At 40.7% G+C, this 25,763-nt stretch overlaps 1 protein-coding gene across 2 annotated transcripts; it reads right to left on the reverse strand.

The window, feature by feature from the left end:
- Positions 1–11,465: 11,465 nt before the first annotated feature.
- Positions 11,466–13,788, reverse strand: Glycam1 (glycosylation dependent cell adhesion molecule 1). Of its 2 annotated transcripts, none has more exons than NM_008134.3 (4): positions 13,675–13,788; positions 12,904–12,948; positions 11,950–12,165; positions 11,466–11,721 (listed from the first exon to the last, which is right to left on the reverse strand). In NM_008134.3, exons 1-4 carry the CDS (start codon positions 13,736–13,738, stop codon positions 11,591–11,593), a joined length of 456 nt encoding a protein of 151 aa, NP_032160.1. In that variant the 5' UTR covers positions 13,739–13,788; the 3' UTR covers positions 11,466–11,590. The 2 variants fall into 2 exon arrangements, with proteins under 2 accessions (NP_032160.1, NP_001276516.1); NM_001289587.1 differs by having other exon boundaries at positions 11,912–12,165.
- Positions 13,789–25,763: the final 11,975 nt, after the last annotated feature.

Consider the following 25,763-nt stretch of genomic DNA (forward strand, 5'->3'; position numbering starts at 1 on the left):
CCTTAACAGCTGTGCCCCTCAATAGCTTTGCATCATGTCTTTATGCCTTTAGTGAAGAGGGTGAAAGCTTGGATGGGGATCCCCTCCCCTCTCTTTGCCTCCTCTCTGCTGTTTGATTCTTTGATTAGTGGCTTATGCAGGAGGAGGGTGAAGAGATCCCTTTGGATCTCAGTGGCACTTTCTAGTTTTATAGGAAAAGAGAGTTTAGGGCACTGTGGTTTGTTGATAATGGTCTGGCCATTAAGAAAATGAATACCTTGCCTCCTTTCTGCTACCATTTTCTGGTGTTTCTCCATTGTCTGGGCTCAAGCATGGAGAGTGATAGGCCATGGTCCTCCCTGTAGCCTCAATGGTGAAAGACATTCCTTGGGACCCAGGACTCCTATATATTTTGATAGCAAAAGTTCTAAAGGTTTCTGAGGTGTAGCTATACAAGTGAAGATGAGGCTGAAATAAAATTGCCCCAACTCCATGTGGAGACACAGTGGCAGACTGTGCTAGTCTGTAGCCACTGATTGTTCTTTTGGATTTGAACTGCTTTTAGGACCTTAGAATGAACCATGGAGGGATGTTCCCAGCATTCTATCTACTCTTGGGCAAGTGTAGCTTACAGGTCAACTTTAGCCCTCATACCTTCCCCTCTTTACTTCTTCCCTTTCCTGTCTTCCCTTCCTCTCTGCTTTCCTTCTCTTTGTATTAGGGCTATAGCTAAGGGTCCTGTCAGGTAGGTGAGCTATCATTGAGCTACACCCTCAGACAAAAGACAGTATTTGTTTTTTGAGTTTGAGTTCTTAGATACATGTGATGGTAACTGAAACCACCACCACCACCACCACAACCACTACAACAAAGTATGCTCATGCCTAGATACTTTTAAAGATGAAACTAGAAGCCATTAGGATACATATTCTTTTCTAAATCAGGGAATATGAATTCAGATTTAACAACCATGTAGTATCGAGGAAGGCCACTAGAGGGAGCATGGACCTAGGAAACTGGCAGTCACTAGCACAGAGTGAGGAAATGGAAAGACTTGGTGACCAAGCTCCATTACTGGATAAGTTTTTTTTTTTTTTTTTTTTTTTTTTTCCTTCAAGACAGGGTTTCTCTGTGTAGCCCTGGCTGTCCTGGAACTCACTTTGTAGACCAGGCTGGCCTCGAACTCAGAAATCCACCTGCCTCTGCCTCCTGAGTGCTGCTGATAAGTTGTAAAGGACACGGTTAAATTTTTAAGGGATATTGCCCATGCTCTGAGAAAACATACCACATAGTTATTAAGAAGACAAAACTCCTTCTAGAGAGAATTTGTCACTAAGCAGATCAAGTTATACTTACATTAGAACTAAAGGGGAAGAAACATCCAGACTGTAGACACCACAAGGTCATAGATGAGTCAATGTGTTTGCTTCCCCACCCCAGTGTAAAGTCATACTCCAAACAGCCCCCCTTTGGGAGATTTTTAGCCCTACAGGTTTAGTTCACATGAGGAAGCCAAGGCTTTCTCTCTTCCCTTATACTACCTCATTTCTGCCCCATGGCTTCTGGCACAAGCAAGATGATTTTTGTTGAGCTTGGAGCTTCTGCACATGTTTGAAACACACGAGAAGGCTGTCTTTGAGATACTTTCTATCGTCTTGTCCATTTTAACTGCCAGGCTAAGCAAGGCAGATTCCTAACCTAAGCCTCTGAGCATCCATGATAACTACAGGGGGAACATGCAGAGGCATGCAAACCTCACAGAGTGTGGCTTCAGGCTTCCTTGCAGCCACTCAAGGGGTGCTATGGCTCCTCCCTTTTAAACATTGTGATCTTGCACCTTGAAGTATATTAAAGATTTCCTTGGCACCTCTTCCCTTACACCCAAAATCTCTTAAAGATAGTTCAGGGTACACGGCTGCCTTGGGACATGAGAACATACTGAATTTTGTGGTGTGGAGTTGGTGCCACTGTATCCCATATATCCTTGCTGCTCTGACTTGGAAGAAAGATAGATCCACGAATTATTTGAATTAAGTGCAGCCAGTCTTCTGTCTTTGGGGAAAGGCCTTCTACCTGAGCAAACTCTCTTTCTCAACTCAGGTCTGTGAGGTCTCATCATTCTGGTATGCTGTCTCAGGTAGGAAGAGGAGAGGCTGGGGCATCTGTCTCTACTTTGGAAGCTTAAATTTGAGAGTACGTTTACTCTTTTTCTTTGAATCCTAATGACTTAGCATCTATGACAATGTGGAAATTTTCTTTCATGCCCATACAAGGAAATCACAGAGCCTTTCAAGTTGAGTGGGCAAATGAGCCTGAAGTGGTGGGGGCTGGAGCTCTGGCATGTGGGAGCTGGATGCTCTTAAGAAAGGAGAGGTTCCGAAGACTGGCCCTACCTAGATCTCTTTGCAGTAAAACTCTTTAGCTAAGAATAAGCAGTTAGGAGAACAAGAAATTAGGAGATGGAGAAAATTTTAAATTTCATTTCCTTGTATTTTAATTTTATTTATTTTTTGAGACAAGGTTTCTTCGTGTAGTTTTGGCTGTCCTGGAACTTTCTCTGTAGACCACACTGGCCTAAAATCTCATAGAGCTCTGCCTGCCTCTGCCTCCCAAGTGCTGGGATTAAAGGGATGCACTACCACTGTCTGGCATATTGTAATTAAAAATTAACTTATTCTTCTATACAATACATCCTGACTACAGCTTCCTCTCCTTCCACTCCTCCTAGTCACTCCCTCAGATCAACTCTTCACTGGTCTCCTCCAGGAAAAGAGCAGGCTTCCCAGGGGCATCTATTAAATATAGAACAACAAGATGCAATAAGACCAAACAGAACCTCATATCAAGACTGGGTGAGGCAACCTAGTAGGAGGAGAAGGGTCCCAAGATCAGGCACAAGAATCAGAGACACTTCCATCCCCACTGTCAGGAATCCCTCCCCAAATACCAAGCTAACAAACATAACATATATGCAGGGGACCTAGCACAGACCCATGTAGGGTTCGTGCTCTCCCAGTGTCCTCCACCTGTCTGGTTCTCATTCTTCTTCTCCCTCCTTTTCCACCAGGGTTTCCAAGCTTTGAAGGGAGGGACCCAATGGAGACCTCCAATCTGGGCTTTCTCTCCACCTAATATTTGGCTGTGGGTCTCTGCATCTGCAACCATCAGCTTCTGGAAGAAGCCTTTCTGATGACAACTGGAGTAGATAGTAATCTATGAGTATAGGAGAACATCACAGGGAGTCATTTTATTGATATTTATTTATTTAGCAATTGTGTTTGGTTCTACTCTAGGTCTCTGGGCTATCCAGTCCTGGTCATTAGACAGTGTTAGGCATGGGCTTCTGCTTGTGACATAGGCCTCAAATTAGACCAGTCATTGATTGGCTTCTCCTGCAAGTTTTGTGCCACCTTTTCCTCAGCACATCTTGCAGGCAGGACAGATTGTAGTTGAAGGTTTTGTGGCTGTGTTGGTGTTCCAGCCCTAACCACATGAAACCTTGCTTGATGTGGGAAAACTCTACTAACTAAAGTTGAAGTCCACTATGACTGGATAGCCTCTGTGCTTGGCGCAATATGGGAGACTCCCTTTATTAGCTGGACTTCTCCTTGAACCTTGTCTGGGGAATTCTAAGCTCCCATATATGCCTCTACATGAGTAGTGTCACGTAGCCTTAGTTAGATTACAAGATCAATTTTGTTTCTTCTGATAAGACCCTGTTCAGCCAGCACCTGAGGTTCCTAAAATGCTTCTCCATGCTAGTGAGGCATTTTTGTACTCTAAGCCAATGACCTTTGCCCATCCTGGATGTTCCTACCCTCGATTCCCTTAAACTTTATAAGCCTTGAATAAAGTTGATCTGCCTCCTGATAGCGGGGGCAACCCACAGCTTGGTTACAGAAGATGGAGGGTCAGACTCCATATCCTCCATTACTAGGAGTGCTTGCTACGGTTATCCTTGTAGATCCAGGCAGTTTTCACTGCACTAAGTTTCCACATTGTCCCCAAATGCCCCCTAATTCCAATTGTCTCTCCATGTCCTCTCTCCATCCTTCCTCCTATTTCTATCTTTACCTGCCTCAGTTCACCCACAAAATCTATTCATTTCCTTTCCAGGGAGATTCATGCAGTCCCCCACTAGAGCTCTCCTTCTTACTTAGCCTCTCTGGGTCTGTGGATTGTAGCATGATTATCTACTTAACAGCTAATGTCCACTTTGAGTACATCCCATGTTTATCTTTCTGTGTCTGAGTTACCTCACTCAGGATTGTTTTTTTCATTGATTTACCTGAAAACTTCATGATGTCATTTTTTTTTTAAACTACTGAGTAATACTCCATTGTGTAAATGTACCACATTATTTGGTTGAGGGACATATAGGTTGTTTCCAGTTTCTGATTGTTATGAATAAAGTTGCAGTGAACATGGTTGAACAAGTGTTCTGTGGTGGGAAGGAGCATCCTTTGGGTATATACCCAAGAGTGATATAGCTGGGTCTTGAGGTAGATTGATTCCCAGTTTTCTGAGGAAACATCATATTGATTTCCACAATGGTTGTACAATTTTGCACTCCTCCAGCAATGGAGGAGTGTTCCCTTTGCTGCACATCCTCACCAGCATGAGTTGTCACTTGTGTTATTGATCTTAGCCATTCTGACAAATGGCTATTCTGTAAGATGGAATCACAAAGTAGTTTTGACTTGAATTTCCTTGATGGCTAAAGATGCCAAACATTTCTTTAAGTGTTCTCAGAATTTTGAGATTTCTCTATTGAGAATTCTCTGTTTAGATCTGTACCCTATTTTTACATTAGATTATTACTATTTTGATATCTAGTTTTTTGAGTTCTTTACTCATTTTGGATATTAGTCCTCTATCAGATGTGGAGTTAGTGAAAATCTTTTCCCTTCTGTAGGCTGCAGTTTTGACCTATTGACAATTTTCTTTGTCTTCATGAGGTCCCATTTATTAATTGTGGATCTTAGTGCCTATGCTATTGGTGTTCTCTTCAGTAAGTTGTCTCTTGTGCCAATGCATTCAAGGCTATTTCCCACTTTCTCTTTCTTTTGGGTTCATTGTATCTGGTTTTATATTGAGGTCTTTGATCCACTTGCATTTGAGTTTTGTGCAGGGTGATGATATGTATGTATTTGCACTCTTCTCCATGCAGACATCCAGTTATATCAGCACCATTCGTTGAAGATGCTTTCTATTGCTGTATGAATTTATGTCTGGGTCTTCAATGTGATTTCTTTGACCAATATGTCTGGTTTTTTTTAATGACAATACAATGTGGTTTTTATTGTTATAACTCTGTAGAACAGTTTGAAATCAGTTAAAACTACCTCCAGAAGTTTTATTATTGTTCAATATTGTTTTTCCCCTCCATATGAAGGTGAGTATTGTCCTTTCAAGGACTGTAAAGAACTGTGTTAGAATTTTGATGCAGAGTGCATTGAATCTGTAGATTATTTGTGGTAGGATGACCATTTTTACTATATTAATCCTACTGATCCATGAGCCTGGGCGATCCTTTTGTCTTCTTATATCTTCTTCAATTTCTATTTTTGAATCTGGACTCACAAACCAAAATCTTTCACTTGCTTGATTAGAGTTATCCTGAGATATTTTATATTATTTGTAGCTATTGTGAAAGGTGTTGTTTCTATGATTTCTTTCTTATTCTGTTTGCCATTTGTACATAGGATGACTACTGATTTCTTTCTTTCTTTCTTTCTTTCTTTCTTTCTTTCTTTCTTTCTTTCTTTCTTTTCTTTTCTTTTTTTAGTTATTCTGATGCAGGCACTTTGCTGTAGGTGTTTATCAGCTGTAGGAGTTCCCTGGGGTCATTTATGTATGTTACCATATCATCTGCAAATAAAGATACTTTGACTTGTTCCTTTCCAATTTGTATCTCCTTGATCTTCTTATAGAGAGAGTAGACAGCTTAGTCTTTTTACTGATTTTAGTGGAATTGCTTTGAGTTTCTCTCCATTTAATTTGATGTTGGCAATACACTGTAAATTGCCTTTATTATGTTTAGGTATGTCTCTTGTATCCCTAATCTCTTCAGGTCTTTTATCATGAAAGGGTGTTGGATTTTGTCAAAGGCCTTTTCTGTGTCTAATGAGGTGATCATGTGTGTTCTTTCATTCAGTTTGTTTGTATGGTGGATTATACAGACTGATTTTATTTTTTTTTTAAACCTTTAAAAAAGATTTATTTATTTATTTCATGTATGTGAGTATACTGTAGCTGTACAGGTGGTTGTAACCCTTCATGTGGTTGTTGGGAACTGAATTTTACGGACCTCTCCTTGCTCCGGTCAACCCGGCTTGCTCAGTCCCTGCTTGTTCTGGCCCAAAGATTTATTTATTACTATACATTAGTACACTGTAGCTGTCTTCAGACACACCAGAAGAGGGCATCAGATCTCATTACGGATGGATGGTTGTGAACCACCATGTGGTTGCTGGGATTTGAACTTAGGGCCCTCGGAAGAGCAGTCAGTGCTCTTACCCGCTGAGACATCTTGCCAGCCTCAGACTGATTTTCACATGTAGAAACAGCTCTGAATCTATGGGAAGAAGCTTACTTGATCATGGTGGGTTCTCTTTTTGATGTGTACTTGGATTTGGTTTGTGAGTATTTTTGCATCTATGTTCATAAGGAAAATTGGTCTGTAATTCTTTGTTGATTCTTTGTGTGGTTTGGATATCAGAATGACTGTAACCTCATAAAATGAGTCAGGCAATGCTGTTTCTATTTTGTAGAATAATTTGAGGAGTATTGGCATTATTTTTTCTTTGAAAGTCTGATAGAATTCTGTGCTAAAACTTTCTGGCTCTGTGCTTTTAATGACATCTTCTATTTCCTGAGGGGTTATAGGCTTATTAAAATTGTTTATCTGATCTTGATTTTACTTTGGTAAGTGGTATATAGAGAAAATTATCCATTTCTTTTAGAGTTCCCAATTTGGTGGAGTGTAGGTTTTTGAAGTATATCCTTATGAATCTTTGGATATCCTCGGTGTCTGTTGTTATGACCCCTTTCATTTTTGATTTTGTTAATTTGGATTTCTCTCTGTCTTCTAGTTAGTTTGGATAAGGGTTTGCCAATGTTGTTGATTTTTCTCAAAGAACCAACTCTTTGTTTCATTAATTTTTTTGTATTCTCTTTCTTTCTACTTTATTGATTTCAGCCTCAGCTTGATTATTTCCTGCTGTCTATTGCTCTTGGGTGTGCTTGCTCCTTTCTGTTTTAGAGAGTTCAGGTGTGGTGTTAAGTTGCTAGTATGAGATCTCTCCAATTTCTTCATGTAGGGATGTTTGTGCTATGAACTTTCCTTCTAGTACTGCTTACATTGTATCCCATAAGTTTGGGTATGTTGTGTATTCATTTTCATTGGATTCTAGGAAGACTTTAATTTCTTTCTTTATTTCTACCCTACCCAGTAGTTATTTAGTTTCCATGAGTTTGTAAGCTTTCTGTTGGTGTTGAAATCCAGCATTAATTCATGGTGGTCTGATAGGATGCAGGGAGTTATTTCTGTTTCTTTTATCTGTTGAAATTTGTTTTGTGTCTGAGTATGTGGTCAATTTTAGAGAAAGTTCTGTGAGGAGCTGAGAGAAATGTGTTTTTTTTTTTTTTTTTGAGTTTGGGTGAACTGTTCTGTAAAAATAGGTTGCATCCAATTTGATTCATAACACCTGTTAGTTCCAGTTTTTATTGTTTTAGTTTTTGTCTGGATGACCTGTCCATGATGAGAGTAGGGTATTTAAGTTTCCCACTATCAGTGTGTGAGGGTCAATTTGTAATTTAAGCTTTAGCAATGTTTCTTTTACAAACATAGGTGCCCTTGCATTTGGGGCAAGAATTGAAAGGTCACCTTTGTAGATTTTTCCTTTGAGGAGTGTGAATTGTCCTTCTCCATCTAGTTTGTTTGCTATTAGAACACCTACAGCAGCTTACTTCTTAGGTTAATTTGCTTGGAAAATCTTTTTCTAGCCCTTTACTCTGAGATAATTTCTATCTTTGATGTTGAGGTATGTTTCTTGTATGCAACTGAGGGGTAGATCCTGTTTTCACATCCACTCTGTTAATCAGTATCTTTTTACTGGGGAACTGAATCCATTGATATTTAGATATAGCAATGATTGTTAATTTCTGTTATTTTGATGTTGTTGTTGGTGTGTATACTTCACTCCTTTTGATTTTGTTGGTGTGAGATTATTTATTTCCTGTGTCTTCATGGGTTTAGTTAACCTCCTTGGGTTGGAGTTTTCCTTTTAGTACCTTTTGTAGGGCTGGTTATGTAGATAAATGTTGTTTCAATTTGGCTTTATCATGGAATATCTTATTTCCTCCATTTATGGGGACTGAAAGTTTTGCTGGGTATACTAGTCTGGGCTGGCATCTGTAATCTCTTAGAATCTGCAGCAATATGTCCAGGCCCTTTTGGTTTTAGAGTTCCCATAGAGAAATCAGATGTAATTCCAGTAGGTCTCCCTTTATATGCCAGTCTTTTCCTTGCAGTATTTAATATTCTTTCTTTGTTCTGTACATTTCATGTTTAGATTTTCATGTGGCAAGGGGGCTTTCTTTTCTGACTCAACCTATTTGGTGTTATGTCTGCTTTTTATACCTTTATAAACGTCTCCTTCTTTAGGTTAGGGACATTTTTTTTCCTGTGATTTTGTTGAAAATATTTCCAGGGCTTTCTAGTTGGAACTTTCTCCTTTCTCTACTCCTATTTCCATTAGGTTTGGTCTTTCTGTTAGGTTTGGTGTGCCAGATTTCCTGGATGTTTTGTGTCAGGAATTTTTTTTTCTTTTGAGTTATTTCTTTGAGTGGTATATTCATTTGTTCCATAGTATCTTCTCAATGCCTGAGATTCTTTCTTCCATCTTGTATATTCTGTTGGTGAAGTTTGCCTCTGCAGTTTCTGTTCAAATTCCTAATTTTTTTTCTAGAATTCCCTTAGTTTGTGCTTTCTTTATTGTGTCTATTTCCATTTTCATTTCTTGAATAGTTTTATTTGTTTCTTTCAACTTCTTGTTTTTTCTTAGTTTTCTTTAAGGGATTTATTTATTCCTCTAGTTTTTTTGTTTGTCTTTTCCTGAGTTTCCTTAAGGGATTTATTCATATTTTATTTAAGAACTACTATCATCTTCATATAGTTGGTTTTAAGGTCTTTTTCTTGTGCCTCATCTGTGTTGGAATATTCAGGGCTTGCTGTAGTAGGATGGCTGTAGTGGTGACACACTACTGCCTTGCCTGTTGCTGATTGTGTTTCTATTCTGGTGTCTATGCATCTGGCTTTTAGGTGATTAAAGGTCTTGGTGCTGATTTCTGAGTTTGTCTTTGTTGGATGGATGCTTTGTTCCTTGTTTTGTTTCGTCTCTAATCTTCTGGCAAGTGTGGCCTGTGATTGGGCAGAGGGTTTCAATCTGAATTGGGGGCTAGATTTCTAGCAGTCTGAGTGGCTTCTGGTTGAGCAGGGGCTCTCTGATTGAATTGGGATCTGAGATAGGGTGAAGAGGAGAGGGGATTGAAGATAGGGTGGGAGTCACTGAGAGAGCTGGGGAGGTCCATGGGTCGGTTGTCTCTTGGACTTCTGGCTGCTGGTGTGGCCTCTGGTTGAACAACTGTGTTTTAGTTTAAAAGAGAGTGTACTTGAATTCTGTTTTTTTGTTTCTTTTGAAATTAAAAGGGGACTTATGGCTAAATTTTAGGGGGTTTTGGGCCACTAGTGTTGAGTTGTTTGCTGTTTTATTACTGCTACATAGGGTTTATTTTGTAATCCTCAAGTGAGCTGTGTTGAGTAGAGCTACTGACCTGATGAGGCAGAGGCGGAAGTGGAGGTGGAGGTGGAGGCAGTAGAGCCTAAGGCACTGTGCATTTCTGGAACCAATTCCTGTCTCATTTAGATCTGCCTCAGAGGCCCTGGGGCTCACAGTTACCTGGCTCTCTGAATGTCCAGGAGGATACAAAGCACGAGGGTGAGAATATTTATTCCCTTTTTCCAAATGAAAGTGGGGATACCAACTAATTTTTAAAAAAGATTAAATGAGTAAATACAAGCAAAGCATTCAGAAATAGAGACAGACCAATGGGTCGTTTTCTTAGATATTTTATCACAAATGGCCAAATATTAAAAGTGCGGACTGCTCTGATGCTGACCTTTTCATCCATCCTGCAGGTTTACTCATGAATAGGAAAAGAGTATAGAATAATGCTCTGTGTTGGGGCCTTTTCCTCCTATGCATCCCTTCTTCACAGGAGTACCAGAGGGGAAGGGGGTTGTGGTGGTGGTCCAGATAAGGTACTTGTTTGCTTGCAGCTTTTTTTCAGCTCTGCCTCTGTGATTCAGGAAGTCAGCAGGGGTAAGGCGAGTGAACAGTACAGTAAGGAAAGAAGTGAACAAGGGTACAGTAAGGAAAGTCCCTTATCCTGTGGTTTCTTATCCAGGAAGTTACACATTTCAGGTTTATTGGCACAGTTGCCATATCATAAACTTTGGCATCAGGAAGATTCTGGATTGGTCTTTCTGCCTTGTTTGGTAGATAGTTACAGCTGAGTATCAGGAAGATTGAAGAAAGGTCTTCCTACTCTGGAGAAAAGCCAGAAGGGAAAGAGGTGATTTTTATGGGGTTTAAGATTTGAGCAGGTTTCTTCCAGACTTTTCTCAGCCAAAAGAGTACCAACCCTGCAATGCAGAAGCTTAGTTGCTCTGTTAATCTCTTGAGCTTCCTTTCATGTAAGCTGGGGGTAGGATGCTGGAGAGCAGTGATGCCTCTCATCCCTACTCTTGCATAGGCAGTCTTCTTTTCCTGTGTTTTCATTTCTCCATGTTTTGTATGCATTCATAGTGAAAACTGCTTAGGGTTGCAGGAAAGTCAGAGCAAATTAGGTAGGCAGGTCTGATGGGCACTTGGTGGATGTTAGCTGTGTGGGTTAATAAGAAGTCCTGACAGATGAGGCTATGGGAATCCTGAAGAGAGATGAAGGCAAGAGAGTACAGGATGGGATCTAGGATTAGATACCAAACAGTTCAGAAAAGGAGCAGGGAGATTGAATAATCAAAAGTGGCAAAGAAAATTAGTGAGGAGAAGATTCTAGAGGAAATAGTTGCTTCCAGTCTTTCAGAGCTAGAGTAGAAAAGCCAGAACTAAGAAGGCCATGAGGCCTGTTGCTGTATGTGGCCTTTGGGAGAGCAACTATAATGGGCTGGTGTGTGGGAGCAGGTAGGCTATGGTGAGTAGGAAAGGAGGTTGTCTATATTGGAGGAACAGATGGATGACAAGGATCAAGTTTTTGCAGAGGTTGTTTTGGATGGGGAGACTTGACTGGGCTTGTAAACTGAGGGTTGTGTGTGTGAGAGGTTTGGTTTATTCTATTCTAAAAGGATAGAGTAGCTAAAGAGAAATCCAACCTAACCCTAACCTTTCCTTTCCCCGGTCTGACAAAGCCAGCAGAGAGCCGGGTTTAGGTTGCAATACTTTAATGTAAGACATCAAAGGGCAGACTGAGAGGTGGTGGTCAGATGAGCAGAATGTGGCTGATGAAGGCACCACCTAGCATGGGACTTAGTGGTTAGGTGTTTTTGTCTTCATGACTTCGTGATACGACTGGCACCAGAGATTATGTCTTCTGCACCAGTTACAAATCCTTCAATTATTTTACCCAGTTCTTCCTCCACTGTCTGGCTTGACTTGGTCAGATTTTCCTCTGAGGTGGTTGCTGTAATTTGAAGATAGAAATGTCCAGTTACAGTGGGTTCCCATTCACACCTCCATCCTCCCATCCCAACAGCTTCCTGCAGTGCTGGCAGTTGGTTTACACTTAAAATTTGTCCTTCTAGGACTTCTTTTTCCTTTGTAGAGCCTCCTATTTATACAAGCTACTGTCTGCCCTGTCTTCCTCTGCTTACCACCTCCCAAGACATCTTCCTTCTTCCCTGGCTCATACCAGCTGAGGTGGTGGGTCTTGTGGTCTCTTCCAGCTGAGATGACCCGCTCCTGAGCCCATCCTGGGCCTCTTGATTCTCTGGCTTGGTAGATTCTATCACCACATTATCTTTGGAAATCAGCTCTTCTCTGAAGATGGAAGGCTCCTTGGAAAGGTCCTTACTGGAAGTACTCTCCTCACTGGTGTAGCTGGTGGGAGTGGACTGGGCAGCTGGAACTAAGGACATGTAGGGAGTGAGGGGCAGAGAAATCTGGGAGAAAAAGTGTCTCTTCACATGGTGCATTAGTGTTGAGTAATTGCCTAACTGATCTACAGTAGCATTGGGGTTCTATGCTAGCATTTATCTTCCTGAGCTCCTCAAAGGCATGAATTAGATTTCTAATGATACGATTAAGAATTTCTGCTACTTCAACCCCAGGAAAACCCACCTTCTTGATTAAGAGACATTTGTAAACACCTCACCCTTTGCTTGACTTACATGAGAAGCTTCTTAACCTTGGTTCTTCCTTCTGAACACCAAGTGTTTTTCTCTTTTAGCTTCTCAGAGTTTTCCCAGGTTAATTTGGGAAAATAGCTCATGATTAAACAATCTTTACAATGCATCTTCAAATCTGAGCCCATCAATGCTTAAGTTTTTTTTTTTTTTTGGGCTGTGTAGTACAGTGCCTATAACTGAAGAGACCCCTCCCCCCCTGCTCCCACTTGTCTTTGGGTGAGCTGAAATATTACCTGTCAGCTCTTGGGTATGAAATGCTGTCCCCATTCCAATTTCCAATGACTATATAGCATAAGTGCTATACAAAATGTTCCTACCCCCCAGATTTATGGCCCATCAGTGCAGCAGGCAGAATTAAGGCCAACAGCATGAGGAACTGTTTGTTCACTTTCTCCTAACATCATTTACTCTCTAGTCTTTTGCTACCAACAATTAAGAGATGCTCTCATGAGACTTACTGGCATCTGTGGGCTGAGTCTTCATTTGAAGTTCATCTTTGGACCCTGAGGAGAGAAGATAAAATCTCCAGAGATCTCAAGACAAGTAACATGTGAACTGGTCATTTGTAGTTACCTCATTGCAGCTTCCTCAACCTCCCTTACTCTTTGTGGTTTGTTTGCTTTAGATAGGGTTTTGCTTAGTAGTTCTGCTTCTGCTTCCTGAGTGTTGGAAATGCAGGTGTGCACCACCATGCCTAGCTAGTCCCTTATGTTTCTCTTCTCTACACTTCCCTTAGCATTTCTAAAATACTATATAATATTTTTAGTATGTTTATTTTTTCTTCTTTCTCTAATGAAATTTCAATGATGACAGATCTTTATGTAAGCTGTTAGTGTATTCTAAGTTCCTGGAACTATATGGTACAGAGTGAGTGCTATGGATAGCACTTGATGTGGTGTGTGCATCTTGCTCTCATTGTACCAAGGGAGCTAAGGATGTCTAAAGCAGTGATTTTACTTGGGTTGTGCTGATCAAGCCTCTGGTGATAGGATCTAACAGAATCTCTGTTGACTGATAGTCTGCCCTGTTATGGGTTCAGTCTAGCCTCTGAACCCAGCCTTGGTTTTCTGGGTTTCTGGACTCATGAGCTATATGTCTTCATGCCCACATCCAGCTGTGGCTTTTTCATTCCATGTCTTATCATCTTTCCACAAGGGTGGCAATTTTGCTTACCTGACAGCCCATGGCCTGTAGGAGACTAAGGAGAGCAGAAAGAAAGGTGCACTTACCAGGCAGGAGAGCAAGAGAGGTGGCAGCAAGACTGACAAATAGCAGGACAGTGAAGAATTTCATGGTGGCACTGGAACAAGGTCAGCTTTCCCTGGGAAGCAGAGTAGAATGCTGGAGTAGCAGTCTTGCTGGGGCTTTATTTATTTTGGGGTAAGGATGCTGGACAATAGTTGGAGATTAGACCAGGAAGCAAGCCAGGCTTCCCCTCCAATTCCTATTCAGACTACATTGGGTTTTGGGAATTGGTGTTTCTGGGAAATGAGTTGGCAAGAAAGTAAGGCCCCCAGCCTTCCCTTTGGCCTAGCTACTGCCATGGTGTGCCAGCCCCAGGTGCCATCTCTTTGTACCTTTGGGATAACTTCCTGAGTAGACTCCCATCCTTAATGTTACCCATTACTGGTATTATTTTTACAGTTTCCCATCTGATTATTTAATTATTATCTGTTTCCTTCAGAAGAGTGAAACTTCTGTGATGCTGGGATTATTCTTGCTTTTCTTGGGTTTTCCAGTACCTCTCTAGCAGCTGGCTCATACTTGGGTCCAGAAAATATTGCTTATATGACTGAATCAAGGAAAGACCAGATGGTCCTCCAGGGTGCAGATAATCCTCCACATCAGTTCAGGAATGGAGGAGTGAGGCAGGTTCAGGTTCAATTCCATCTGCTAGGTTTGCTCATATAGGATTAATAATATTTGGGAAGTTATTTATTAATCAAGAAACTCATATTTAAGTCATGAGGTGGCTTCTACCAAGCACATATTTGTATGCATGTCTTCCTTCATTAGTGCAGATTTACTATGGAAAATAAAGGGCTTCATTATGGCACACCATATTACCTTCTCTGGTCCCTTTCCATCCTGAGAGTTCCTTTTCTTTTTCCAATTAATTTCCCTTTTCTTCTTCTTCTTCTTCTTCTTCTTCTTCTTCTTCTTCTTCTTCTTCTTCTTCTTCTTCTTCTTCTTCTTCTTCTTCTTCTTCCTCTCTCTCTCTCTCTCTCTCTCTCTCTCTCTCTCTCTCTCTCTCTCTCATATAGCTAATCTATTATATATCTGTATTTTTCTTTTTTTTTGAGACATGGTCTATCAAATAGCCTTGGCTTGGTATATATGTATATGTATGTATGTATGTAAGTTTAGAAAAAGTTTATTTAAAGTAGACCACTCTAATTCTGCCTCCAGAATCTAGTGACTTTAAATAGAGCAGTAGGATGTCTGAGGAAGCCTCTGGAAAGGAGATGGGGGGTAAACCTAGGATTAATGTCTCATTCTGGCTTAGGAATTGAACTAGTTTCTTTCTTCATCAGAGGTTTTGATGATGTCTATGAAACCTCCCTCTGGATCATCTCCAGACAAGAAAGGTCTGCTGCATCCCAAGATATCTCTTAGGTGCATGCTTGCTGGACACAGGATAAAGTCCAGCCTTCAGAGCAAGGAGAGCTTGGGCTGTGCCAACCAGTGTGAGTCTTCCTTCTCTTGAGAGGAAGCTCCAAGGCCTTGTCTTGTCTTCCTCTTGCTACATCTGGGATCTCCTTAGGCAAGATGAGGTAGTAAAGGAAGTTTGTTTTGGGTTGCCTCTCACCTCCCTTCCTGTCTGATTTCTTCTCACCAGCATTGATCCTTCCATGGCCTATGGAAGTTACAAACAGGAGGGGACAGGTGAAGACATTCACAGGAAGCCCATGGTGGGGAGGTTTCCACAGACATATTCCCTAGTACGTTTAAAATACATCATCACCAGACTAGGCTATGGTAGTAGTTTCTTCTCTTCTGTCATACATGATAGTCTACCTTCCATGTTAATACTGGAGAGATCTCCTGGAGGTCATGTCACTTCTTTGTGTGAAAGCCTCTAGTGATAAAGTTCAGACATCTTGGCCCTCTACCGTTTCTACTTTATCCCTGACTTCTGCAAGATGGTCCTTCTTCCCTGGAATGCTAGGTTCATGCTATTGCTCTGTCAAGAAGGCTCTCCTGTCTATCTGTCTGAGGTGTTTCTACATCCTGCTCTCTATTAGACTTTTCTGCTGATTTTGAACCACTTCCCTCATCATCTTGTCTCCCTTGGTGAGTCATCTGACCCCACAGTGTCTTATTGGTGGTATCCACCTTTGTTCACTACCATGGCCTACTACTATTTATTGAGTACTAGCCATCTGCAAGCTTTGGGGGAATAGAATGACAAACAGACTTATTTGGGCCCTAGCCTTATAGCCTTTATTGTCTAACACATATCCAGTTTTACAGTAATTATATGATTTGCATCTTACTGGTTTTGTTGATCAGTTTTCAGTACTGGAACCATTATTAGTTTATCCCTGCATCTCAATGTATTTAGTACAGAATTTAATTCTTGCTGGATATTCTAGCTTGCATTTGTTGAATGAGTTGTTTTCTTATTTAAAGCTGTCCCTTGGGGAATTCTATTCCCCAAGGAAGAAGCTCCTTAGTATGTGTGTATGCCTGGTCCAGAACCTCTGAGAGACCTTCAACAAATCAGTATTTCAACTAGAACGTATTGAAAGTAGGTACTGCAGCTGCAACTCAGGCACAACAGAGCTGTCTCTGTTGTGTTTGTTACACAGAATTACCAGTATGATATAAGAAACCCAGTTAGATGTAAATTTAATATTGGAAATGAAATTTTTAGTGTAAATATCTCATTACTGCATAAGACATAAGTATGTCTCAAATATGTCTGAGATGACATTTAACTGGTGTTCTGTATTTATTTGCCAAATTTTTCTCTCAAGATTCCTAGTGAGTCCTTCTATGTTTATACTTCCTACTCTGTCCCTTCAAGAGCCCAGGATCAGCCCTGTATGTTTGGTTAAGGAGTCAGATACAGGGAAACTTTGTTAGCTACTCCTGTAACTCCTTTCTGAGAAAAGAGGTCATAGAAGTTCTTTATATTCAAGATATCCAGCTTTGGTCAGATGACCCCATTATCCTCACATTTCTCATATTGTGTAAGTATGAGCTTTTTACAAAGGTGACCATCAACAGGCTGGATGTGAGGAAGACCAGTGGCTTCTGTGGAGGACACATGACAGAGCTGCCTGTTTCTAGTGATACATATTACTTAGTTTCTAACCAAGTCAATGAGGCCCCTCTCAATGAATTCTGAGACTGAGAGACAAAGAGAGAAGAATCTCAGAGATGTGAAAGCACTAAGGGATGAAAGGAGGAAGCAGAGAGCTCGGCACACATGGAGTGCCACTACCTCGCTGTGTGGCCCTGGTCCACTGCTTCCTGCCTGTGATCCTCAGTCTCCTTATCAAAGAGAAAGGGATCTAGCTTGCTTCTCAGGATTCTATCAAGATTAATATCCCCTGGGCCAGGAGTAAAAACTTCACAGTCAATAATGGCCATCCTCACACTACAGTACACATCAGAATCATCCATACTGTGCAGTTGAACTTTTTTTCTCTTCACTTAGATGTAGCCCAGGAATGTAAGACCCGGTATCCATGACAAGTGTTGAGGAATATTATTCAGGATGGGAGAAGTAGCTTCTCAGCAAATATTTCTTTTCCGACAATGATTTTGGGGATCCAGAGCACCTGTTAGAGGGAGAGAGGAAAGGAGAGAGGGGAGGATTCTGGATATGTATGTATATAACCAGAATATGTATATATATATATATATATATATATATATATATTCCCCCCATGCTAGAATTTAAACCCAGAACCACATACATGCTGAGCGAGTACTCTATCACTGAGCTATACCCCAGCTAAAGGAAAAAAAAATTCAAGTCATCAATAAGCATGTCAAGAGTTGCCCACTTAGTCTGATTAGATTTCTTTCTTTTTTTTTAGATATTTTCCTGATTAGAGTTCTATAGCAAAGATACCACAATTAGCTAGCTTGTATGCAGAAACCTCTCTCAGTTCTGTACATTGGGAAACACGTGCAGGTAGATTAGATGCCTTCTGAGTCCTGAAAACCCTCCGTTGCTGCTCCCATTGTGTATTTTATAGGTCAGAGTCTCACTGTGCTTTTCCATGGTAGAAACAGGGTGGAGTCTCTTTGGTAATAGGTGCAAATCACTACCTTCAAGAGGCTTCAAATGCCACCATCTCGTTGCCCAGATTTCAACATTTAGCCCACTGCAGCTCCTCAACATTAATACACATTGGAGAAAATCATGCTAATCTTGTAATTAGAGCCTGCCACATCCTTCTGAATGGACAGAATGAAGACTAGCAAGTAAGTCCAGTAAGCATGGTGATGTAGAGCAGCTGGAGTTCTTAACTTGCTTCTGGGAGTGTGAATTATAGAACACTTTATAAAATTTGAAAACCTATTAAAAACCTATTAAAACTAAACACACCTTTCTTCTATAATTATGTACATATTCCTGGACATAGAGACAAGGGAAATGACACAGAAGCCCACTGGAGGATAGGTATGAGAGAACTTATCTTAGAATTACTTATAACACATCTACCAATAGTAGAATAAAGAGCTATAGAATGCCACACAGATTACAACAAAACAAAACAAAACAAAACCTCCCAAAACCAAATTATTGTTATTTGGCATAATATTTGGTTTCAAATATTGCTATTTAGAATGTGACAGAAAAAATACTGAAACAAAGGTAGGCTCAAGGATCATACTGTATATGGTTCAATTTATACAGAGTTCTTCAAAGACAAAGAATTAATGGTATTAAGGTTAGAATAGTGGGTAACTTTTCTTTCTTTCTTTTTTTTTTTGCAACTGGTGGGGGGTTTTTGGAGGGGAAGCTAGGAAAGAGGATAACATTTGGAATGTAAATGAAGAAAATATCTAATAAAAGAAAGGTTAAAAAATAACTTCAAGTCTCTCAAGAAAGATATTGAAGAAGATCTCAGAAGATGAAATGATTTTCCATGCTCATGGATTAGCAGGATTAATATAGTAAAAATGGCTATCTTGCCAAAAGCAATCTACAGATTCAATGCAATTCCCATTAAAATTCCAACTCAATTCTTCACTGAGTTAGAAAGGGCAATTTGCAAATTCATCTGGAATAACAAAAAAGCTCCAATAGCAAAAACCATTCTCAACAATAAAAGAACCTCTGGTGGAATCACCATCCCCAACCTCAAGCTGTACTACAGAGCAATTGTGATAAAAACTGCATGGTACTGGTACAGTGACAGGCAGGTAGATCAATAGAATAGAATTGAAGACCCAGAAATGAACCCACACCTATGGTCACTTGATCTTCAACAAAGGGTGCTGGTTCAACTGACGGTTTTCATGTAGAAGAATGCAAATTGATCCATTCTTATCTCCTTGTACAAAGCTCAAATCTAAGTGGATTAAAGAACTTCACAAAAAACCAGAGACAGTGAAACTTATAGAGGAGAAAGTGGGGAAAAGCCTCGAAGATATGGGCACGGGGGAAAAAATTCCTGAATAGAAAACCAGTGGCTTGTGCTGTAAGATCAAGAATCAACAAATGGGACCTCATAAAACTGCAAAGCTTCTGTAAGGCAAAGGACACTGTCAATAATCCCATGATCAGCTTCCAAACGCTGACACCATTGCATACACTAGCAAGATTTTGCTGAAAGGACCCAGATATAGCTGTCTCTTGTAAGACTATGCCAGGGCCTAGCAAACACAGAAGTGGATGCTCACAGTCAGCTATTGAATGGACCACAGGGCCCCCAATGGAGGAACTAGAGAAAGCACCCAAGGAACTAAAGGGAACTGCAACCCTATAGGTGGAAGAACAATATGAACTAAGCAGTACCCTGGAGCTCTTGTCTCTAGCTGCATATGTATCAAAAGATGGCCTAGTCGGCCATCACTGCAAAGAGAGGCCCATTGGACTTGCAAACTTTATATGCCCCAGTACAGGGGAATGCCAGGGCCAAAAAGGGGGAGTGGGTGGGTAGGGGAGTGGGGGTGGGTATGGGGGACTTTTGGTATAGCATTGGAAATGTAAATGAGCTAAATACCTAATAAAAATGGAAAAAAAAAGAACCAACTAGGGAATCAGCACTTCCCCCTACATATGTTCGTAGTATGTATCAGTTAGCTTTTGCTAAATAAAATCTACCTTAAATTAAAAAAAAAAAAAAAAAGAGAGAAAACGGCAACTAACAGATTGGGAAAAGATTTTTACCAACCCTAAATCCGATAGGGCACTAATATCCAAAATATATAACCAACTGAGGAAGTTGGACTCCAGAAAACCAAATAACCCTATTAAAAAATGGGTACACCCTTCACAATAGCCACAAATAATATAAAATACCTTAGCATGACTCTAACTAAGGAAGTGAAAGATCTGTATGATAAGAACTTCAAGTCTCTGAAGAAAGAAATTAAAGAAGATCTCAGAAGATGGAAAGATCTCCCATGCTCATGGATTGGCAGGATCAATATAGTAAAAATGGCTATCTTGCCAAAAGCAATCTATAGATTCAATGCAATCCCCATCAAAATTCCAACTCAATTCTTCAAAGAATTAGAAAGGGCAAATCTGGAATAACAAAAAAACCTAGGATAGCAAAAACTCTTCTCAAGGATAAAAGAACCTCTGGTGGAATCACCATGCCTGACCTGTACTGTACTACAGAGCAATTGTGATAAAAACTGCATGGTACTGGTATAGTGACAGACAAGTAGACCAATGGAATAGAATTGAAGACCCAGAAATGAACCCACACACCTATGGTCACCTGATCTTTGACAAGGGAGCTAAAACCATCCAGTGGAAAAAAGACAAATGGTGCTGGCACAACTGGTGGTTATCATGTAGAGGAATTCGAATTGATCCATTCCTATCTCCTTGTACTAAGGTCAAATCTAAGTGGACCAAGGAACTCCACATAAAACCAGAGACAGTGAAACTTATAGAGGAGAAAGTGGGGAATAGCCTTGAAGATATGGGCACAGGGGAAAAATTCCTGAATAGAACAGCAATGGCTTGTGCTGTAAGATCCAGAATCGACAAATGGGACCTCACAAAATTACAAAGCTTCTGTAAGGCAAAAGACACTGTCAATAAGACAAAAAGGCCACCAACAGATTGGGAAAGGATCTTTACCAATCCTAAACTAGATAGGGGACTAATATCCAATATATATAAAGAACTCAAGAAGGTGGACTCCAGAAAATCAAATAACCCCATTAAAAATGGGGCTCAGAGCTACACAAAGAATTCTCACCTGAGGAATACCGAATGGTTGAGAAGCACCCGAAAAAAATGTTCAGCATCCTTAATCATCAGAAATGCAAATCAAAACAACCCTGAGATTCCATCTCACACCAGACAGAATGGCTAAGATCAAAAATTCAGGTGACAGCAGATGCTGGTGAGGATGTGAAGAAAGAGGAACACTCCTCCATTGTTGGTGCAATTGCAAGCTTGTACAACCACTCTGGAAATCAGTCTGGCGGTTCCTCAGAAAATTGGACATAGTACTACCGGAGGATCCCGCAATACCTCTCCTGGGCATATATCCAGAAGATGTCCCAACCGGTAAGAAGGACACATGCTCCACTATGTTCATAGCAGCCTTATTTATAATAGCCAGAAGCTGGAAAGAAGCCAGATGCCCCTCAACAGAGGAATGGATACAGAAAATGTGGTACATTTACACAATGGAGTACTACTCAGCTATTAAAAAGAATGAATTTATGAAATTCCTAAGCAAATGGATGGACCTGGAGGGCATCATCCTAAGTGAGGTAACACAATCAGAAAAGAACTCACATGATATGTACTCACTGATAAGTGGATATTAGCCCAGAAACTTAGAATACCCAAGTTACAAGATACAATTTGTAAAACACATGAAACTTAAGAAGAACGAAGACCAAAGTATGGACACTTTGCCCCTTCTCAGAATTGGGAACAAAACACCCATATAAGGAGTTACAGAGACAAAGTTTGGAGCTGAGACGAAAGGATGGAGCATCTAGAGACTGCCATACCTGGGGATCCATCCCATAATCAGCCTCCAAACGCTGGCACCATTGCATACACCAGCAAGATTTTGCTGAAAAGGACTCTGATATACCTGTCTCTTGTGAGGCTATGCCAGTGCCTGGCAAACACATAAGTGGACGCTCACAGTCAGCTATTGGATGGAACACAGGGCCCCCAATGGAGGAGCTAGAGAAAGTACCCAAGGAGCTAAAGGGGTCTGCAACCCTATAGGTGGAACAACAATATGAACTAACCAGTACTCCCGGAGCTCGTGTCCCTAGCTGCATATGTATCAGAAGATGGCCTAGTCAGCCATCATTGGGAAGAGAGGCCCCTTGGTCTTGTAAACTTTATATGCTTCAGTAAGGGGGAATGCCAGGGCCAAGAAGTGGGAGTGGGTGGGTAGGGGAGTTGGGGGCGAGGGTCTGGGGACTTTTGGGGTAGCATTTGAAATGTAAATGAAGAAAATACCTAATAAAAAATGGGGAGCGAGCTAAACAAAGAATTTTCAACTGAGGAATACCAAATGGCTGAGAAGCACCTAAAAAAATGTTCAACATCCTTAATCATCATGGAAATGCAAATCAAAACAACCCTGAGATTTCACCTCACACCAGTCAGAATGGCTAAAATCAAAAACTCAGGTGACAGAATGTGCTGGTGAGAATGTGGAGAAAGAGGAACACTCTTCTATTGCTGGTGGAATTGCAAGCTGGTACAACCACTCTGGAAATCAGTTTGGTGGTTCCTCAGAAAATTGGACATAGTACTAATGGAAGACCCAGCATTACCTCTCCTGGGAATATACCCAGAAGAATCTCCAACATGTAATAAGGAGACATGCTCCACTGTGTTCATAGCAGCCTTATTTATAATAGCCAGTAGCTGGGAAAAATCCAGAAGTCCCTCAACAGAAGAATGGATACAGAAAATGTGGTACATTTATACAATGGAGTACTACTCAGCTATTAAAAAGATTGAATCCATGAAATTCTTAGGCAAATGGATGGAACTAGAAAATATCATCCTGAGTGAGATAACCCAACCAGAAAAGAACACACATGATATGCACTCACTTATAAATGGATATTAGCCCATAAGCTCAGAATTACCAAGATACAATTTGCAAAACACATGAAACTCAAGAAGAAGGAAGACCAAAGTGTGAATACTTCGTTCCTTTTTAGAAGGGGGAAAAAATACCCATTGAAGGAGTTACAGAGACAAAGTTCAGAGAAGAGACTGAAGGAATGACCATCCAAAGACTGCCCCACCTGGGGATTCATTCCATAAACAACCACCAAACCCAGACACTATTGCAGATGCTAACAAGAGCTTGCTGACAGGAGCCTGATATAGTTGTGTCCTGAGATGCTCTGCCAGTGCCTGACTAATACAGTAGTGGATGCTCACAGTCATCCATTAGATGCAGCACCGGGTCCCCAAAGAAGGAGCTAGAGAAAGTACCCAAAGAGCTGAAGGGGTTTGCAGCCCCAGAAGAGGAACAACAATATGAACTAACTAGTACCCCCAGAGCTCCCTGGGACTAAACCATCAACCAAAGAAAACACACAGAGGAACTCATGGCTCTAGCTGCATATGTTGCAGAGGATGGCCTAGTTGGTCATCAATGCGAGGAGAGGCACTTCCTCCTGTGAAGGTTCTATGGCCCAGTATAGGGGAATACCTACCTGGGCCAGGAAGCAGGAGTGAGTGGGTTGGGGATCCATCCCATAATCAGCCTCCAAACGCTCACACCATTGCATATACCAGAAAGATTTTGCTGAAAAGGACCCTGATATAGCTGTCTCTTGTGAGGCTATGCCAGTGCCTGGCAAACACAGACTTTTGGAAGGGAAACTAGTAAAGGGGATAACATTTGAAATGTAAATAAAGAAAATATCTAATTAAAAAACTGGGGAATTGAGACCATTGATATTAAGAAATATTAATGACCAATGATTGTTGATTGCTGTTATCTCATTGTGTTTGTGTGAGTGAGTGAGTGTGTTTTGTGTTTCTGTTGTTTTGGTTTTGCTGGTGTGAGATTGTTCATTTTCTGAGTTTTAATAGTTGTAGTTAACCTACTTGTGCTGGAGTTTTTTTTTTTCCCTAGCCCTTTCTGTAGGGATGGATTTGTAGATAGATATTGTTTTAATTTGACTTTATCATGGAATATCTTATTTCCTCCATCTATGGTGACTGAAAGTTTTTCTGGGATAGTAGTCTGGGCTGGCATCTGTGGTCTCTTAGAGTCTGCAGCACATATGTTCAGGCCCTTTTGGTTTTAGAGTTCCCATAGAGAAATCAGATGTAATTCCAATAGGCCTCCCTTTATATGCTACTTAGTCTTTTCCCTTGCTGTGTTTAATAGCCTCTCTCTCTCTCTCTCTCTCTCTCTCTCTCTCTCTCTCTCTCTCTCATGTTCTTTCTTTGTTCTGTACATTTCATGTTTAGATTATCATGTGGCAAGGGGGCTTTCTTTTCTGACTCAACCTATTTGGTGTTATGTCTGCTTTTTGTACCTTTATAAACATTTCCTTCTTTAGGTTAGGGACATTTTATTTTTCTCCGATTTTGTTGAAAATATTTCCGGGGCTTTCCAGCGGGAACTTTCTCCTTTCTCTACTCCTATTTCCATTAGGTTTGGTCTTTCTGTTAGGTTTGGTGTGCCAGATTTCCTGGATGTTTTGTGTCAGGAATTTTTTTTTTTTAGAGTTAACATTTTCTTTGAGTGCTATATTCATTTGTTCCATAGTATCTTCTCAATGCCTGAGATTCTTTCTTCCATCTTGTGTATTCTGTTGGTGAAGTTTGCCTCTGCAGTTCCTGTTCAAATTCCTAATTTTTTAATTTCTAGAATTCCCTTAGTTTGTGCTTTCTTTATTGTGTCTATTTCCATTTTCATTTCTTGAATAGTTTTATTTGTTTCTTTCAACTTTTTGTTTTTCCTTGGTTTTCTTTAAGGGATTTATTTATTCCTCTAGTTTTTTGCTTGTATTTTCCTTGATTTCTTTAAGGGTTTTTTTTTTTTTTTCATTTCCTATTTAAGGACCTCAAATATCTTCATGTAGTTGGTTTTAAGGTCTTTTTTTTTCATGTGCCTCATCTGTGTTGGAATATTCAGGGCCTGCTGTGGTAGGATATCTGGGCTCTAGTGGAGACATACTGCTACTGGCTATGTTTTTATGCTGGTGTCATGGTATCTGGGTTTGGGATAATTATAGTTCTGGGTGCTGTTTCTGGGTTTCTCTTTTTGGTTATTTTGCTCTTGGTCTGTTTACTTTCTGGATTTTCAGAGTGTGATGGCTGTGTGTTGCCTGTTTTATTGGCTTGTCCAGATGGTGTGTTATTAGGCAATGTCTGCTGTTGTTGGAGGCTGGGGTACAGGGAGGAGTTGTAGGAGGGAGTTTAAGGGGGGGGGGTTGGTGATCATCTGTGGAGTCCATTGGAGATTTGGGCAGGTAGAAGGGATTCTGCAGCTGGTGTGTTTTTATTGCAGTGCAAGGGATGAGACTAAGGCATTGGGTCTGGGGGAACACACACACACACACACACACACACACACACACACACACACAGAGAGAGAGAGAGAGAGAGAGAGAGAGAGAGAGAGAGAGAGAGAGAGAGAGAGAGAGAGAGGAGAAGGTGTGTGGGCACCTACCTAGAAGTTTTCTTTTTTTCAAGGGAGTGTCTGTGTAGTGTGTAGGGTATTGTAGAGACAGAATTGGGGTTTGGGTGGGAGAAATTCAGGTGACACCAGGTGACATGGTGTCCACAGGAATCTCTTAATGCAGGCAGTTTGCTCACCATCTCTTAACTGTCAGGCATTAGGCATATTGACTGAATTTTACATAGATTTACTTCTAAATAGCTGCCTGTCAGGGAAGGAATGAGAGGTGAGTGGAATGGGCTGAATCTTTCAGAACTTGCCTTCTTTCTTGAGTGCTTATTATATTTCAGGTACTGTTCTAAGCACTGAGGGCCCAATGGTAAAAGAACAGATTGGTATATCTATCTCCATATGCTTGCTTCCTAGTAAAGAAAGAGAGTGAGTAAGTTGTGCAGTGCATAGGCAGGGAGAAATGCTAAGGACACAAAAATAAAGTAGAAAAATGTCAGGAAGAGTTGACATTTTCTAAAGGCTGA

Source organism: Mus musculus, chromosome 15 (genome assembly GCF_000001635.26).
Source record: "Mus musculus strain C57BL/6J chromosome 15, GRCm38.p6 C57BL/6J".
Taxonomy (NCBI): Eukaryota; Metazoa; Chordata; class Mammalia; order Rodentia; family Muridae; genus Mus; species Mus musculus.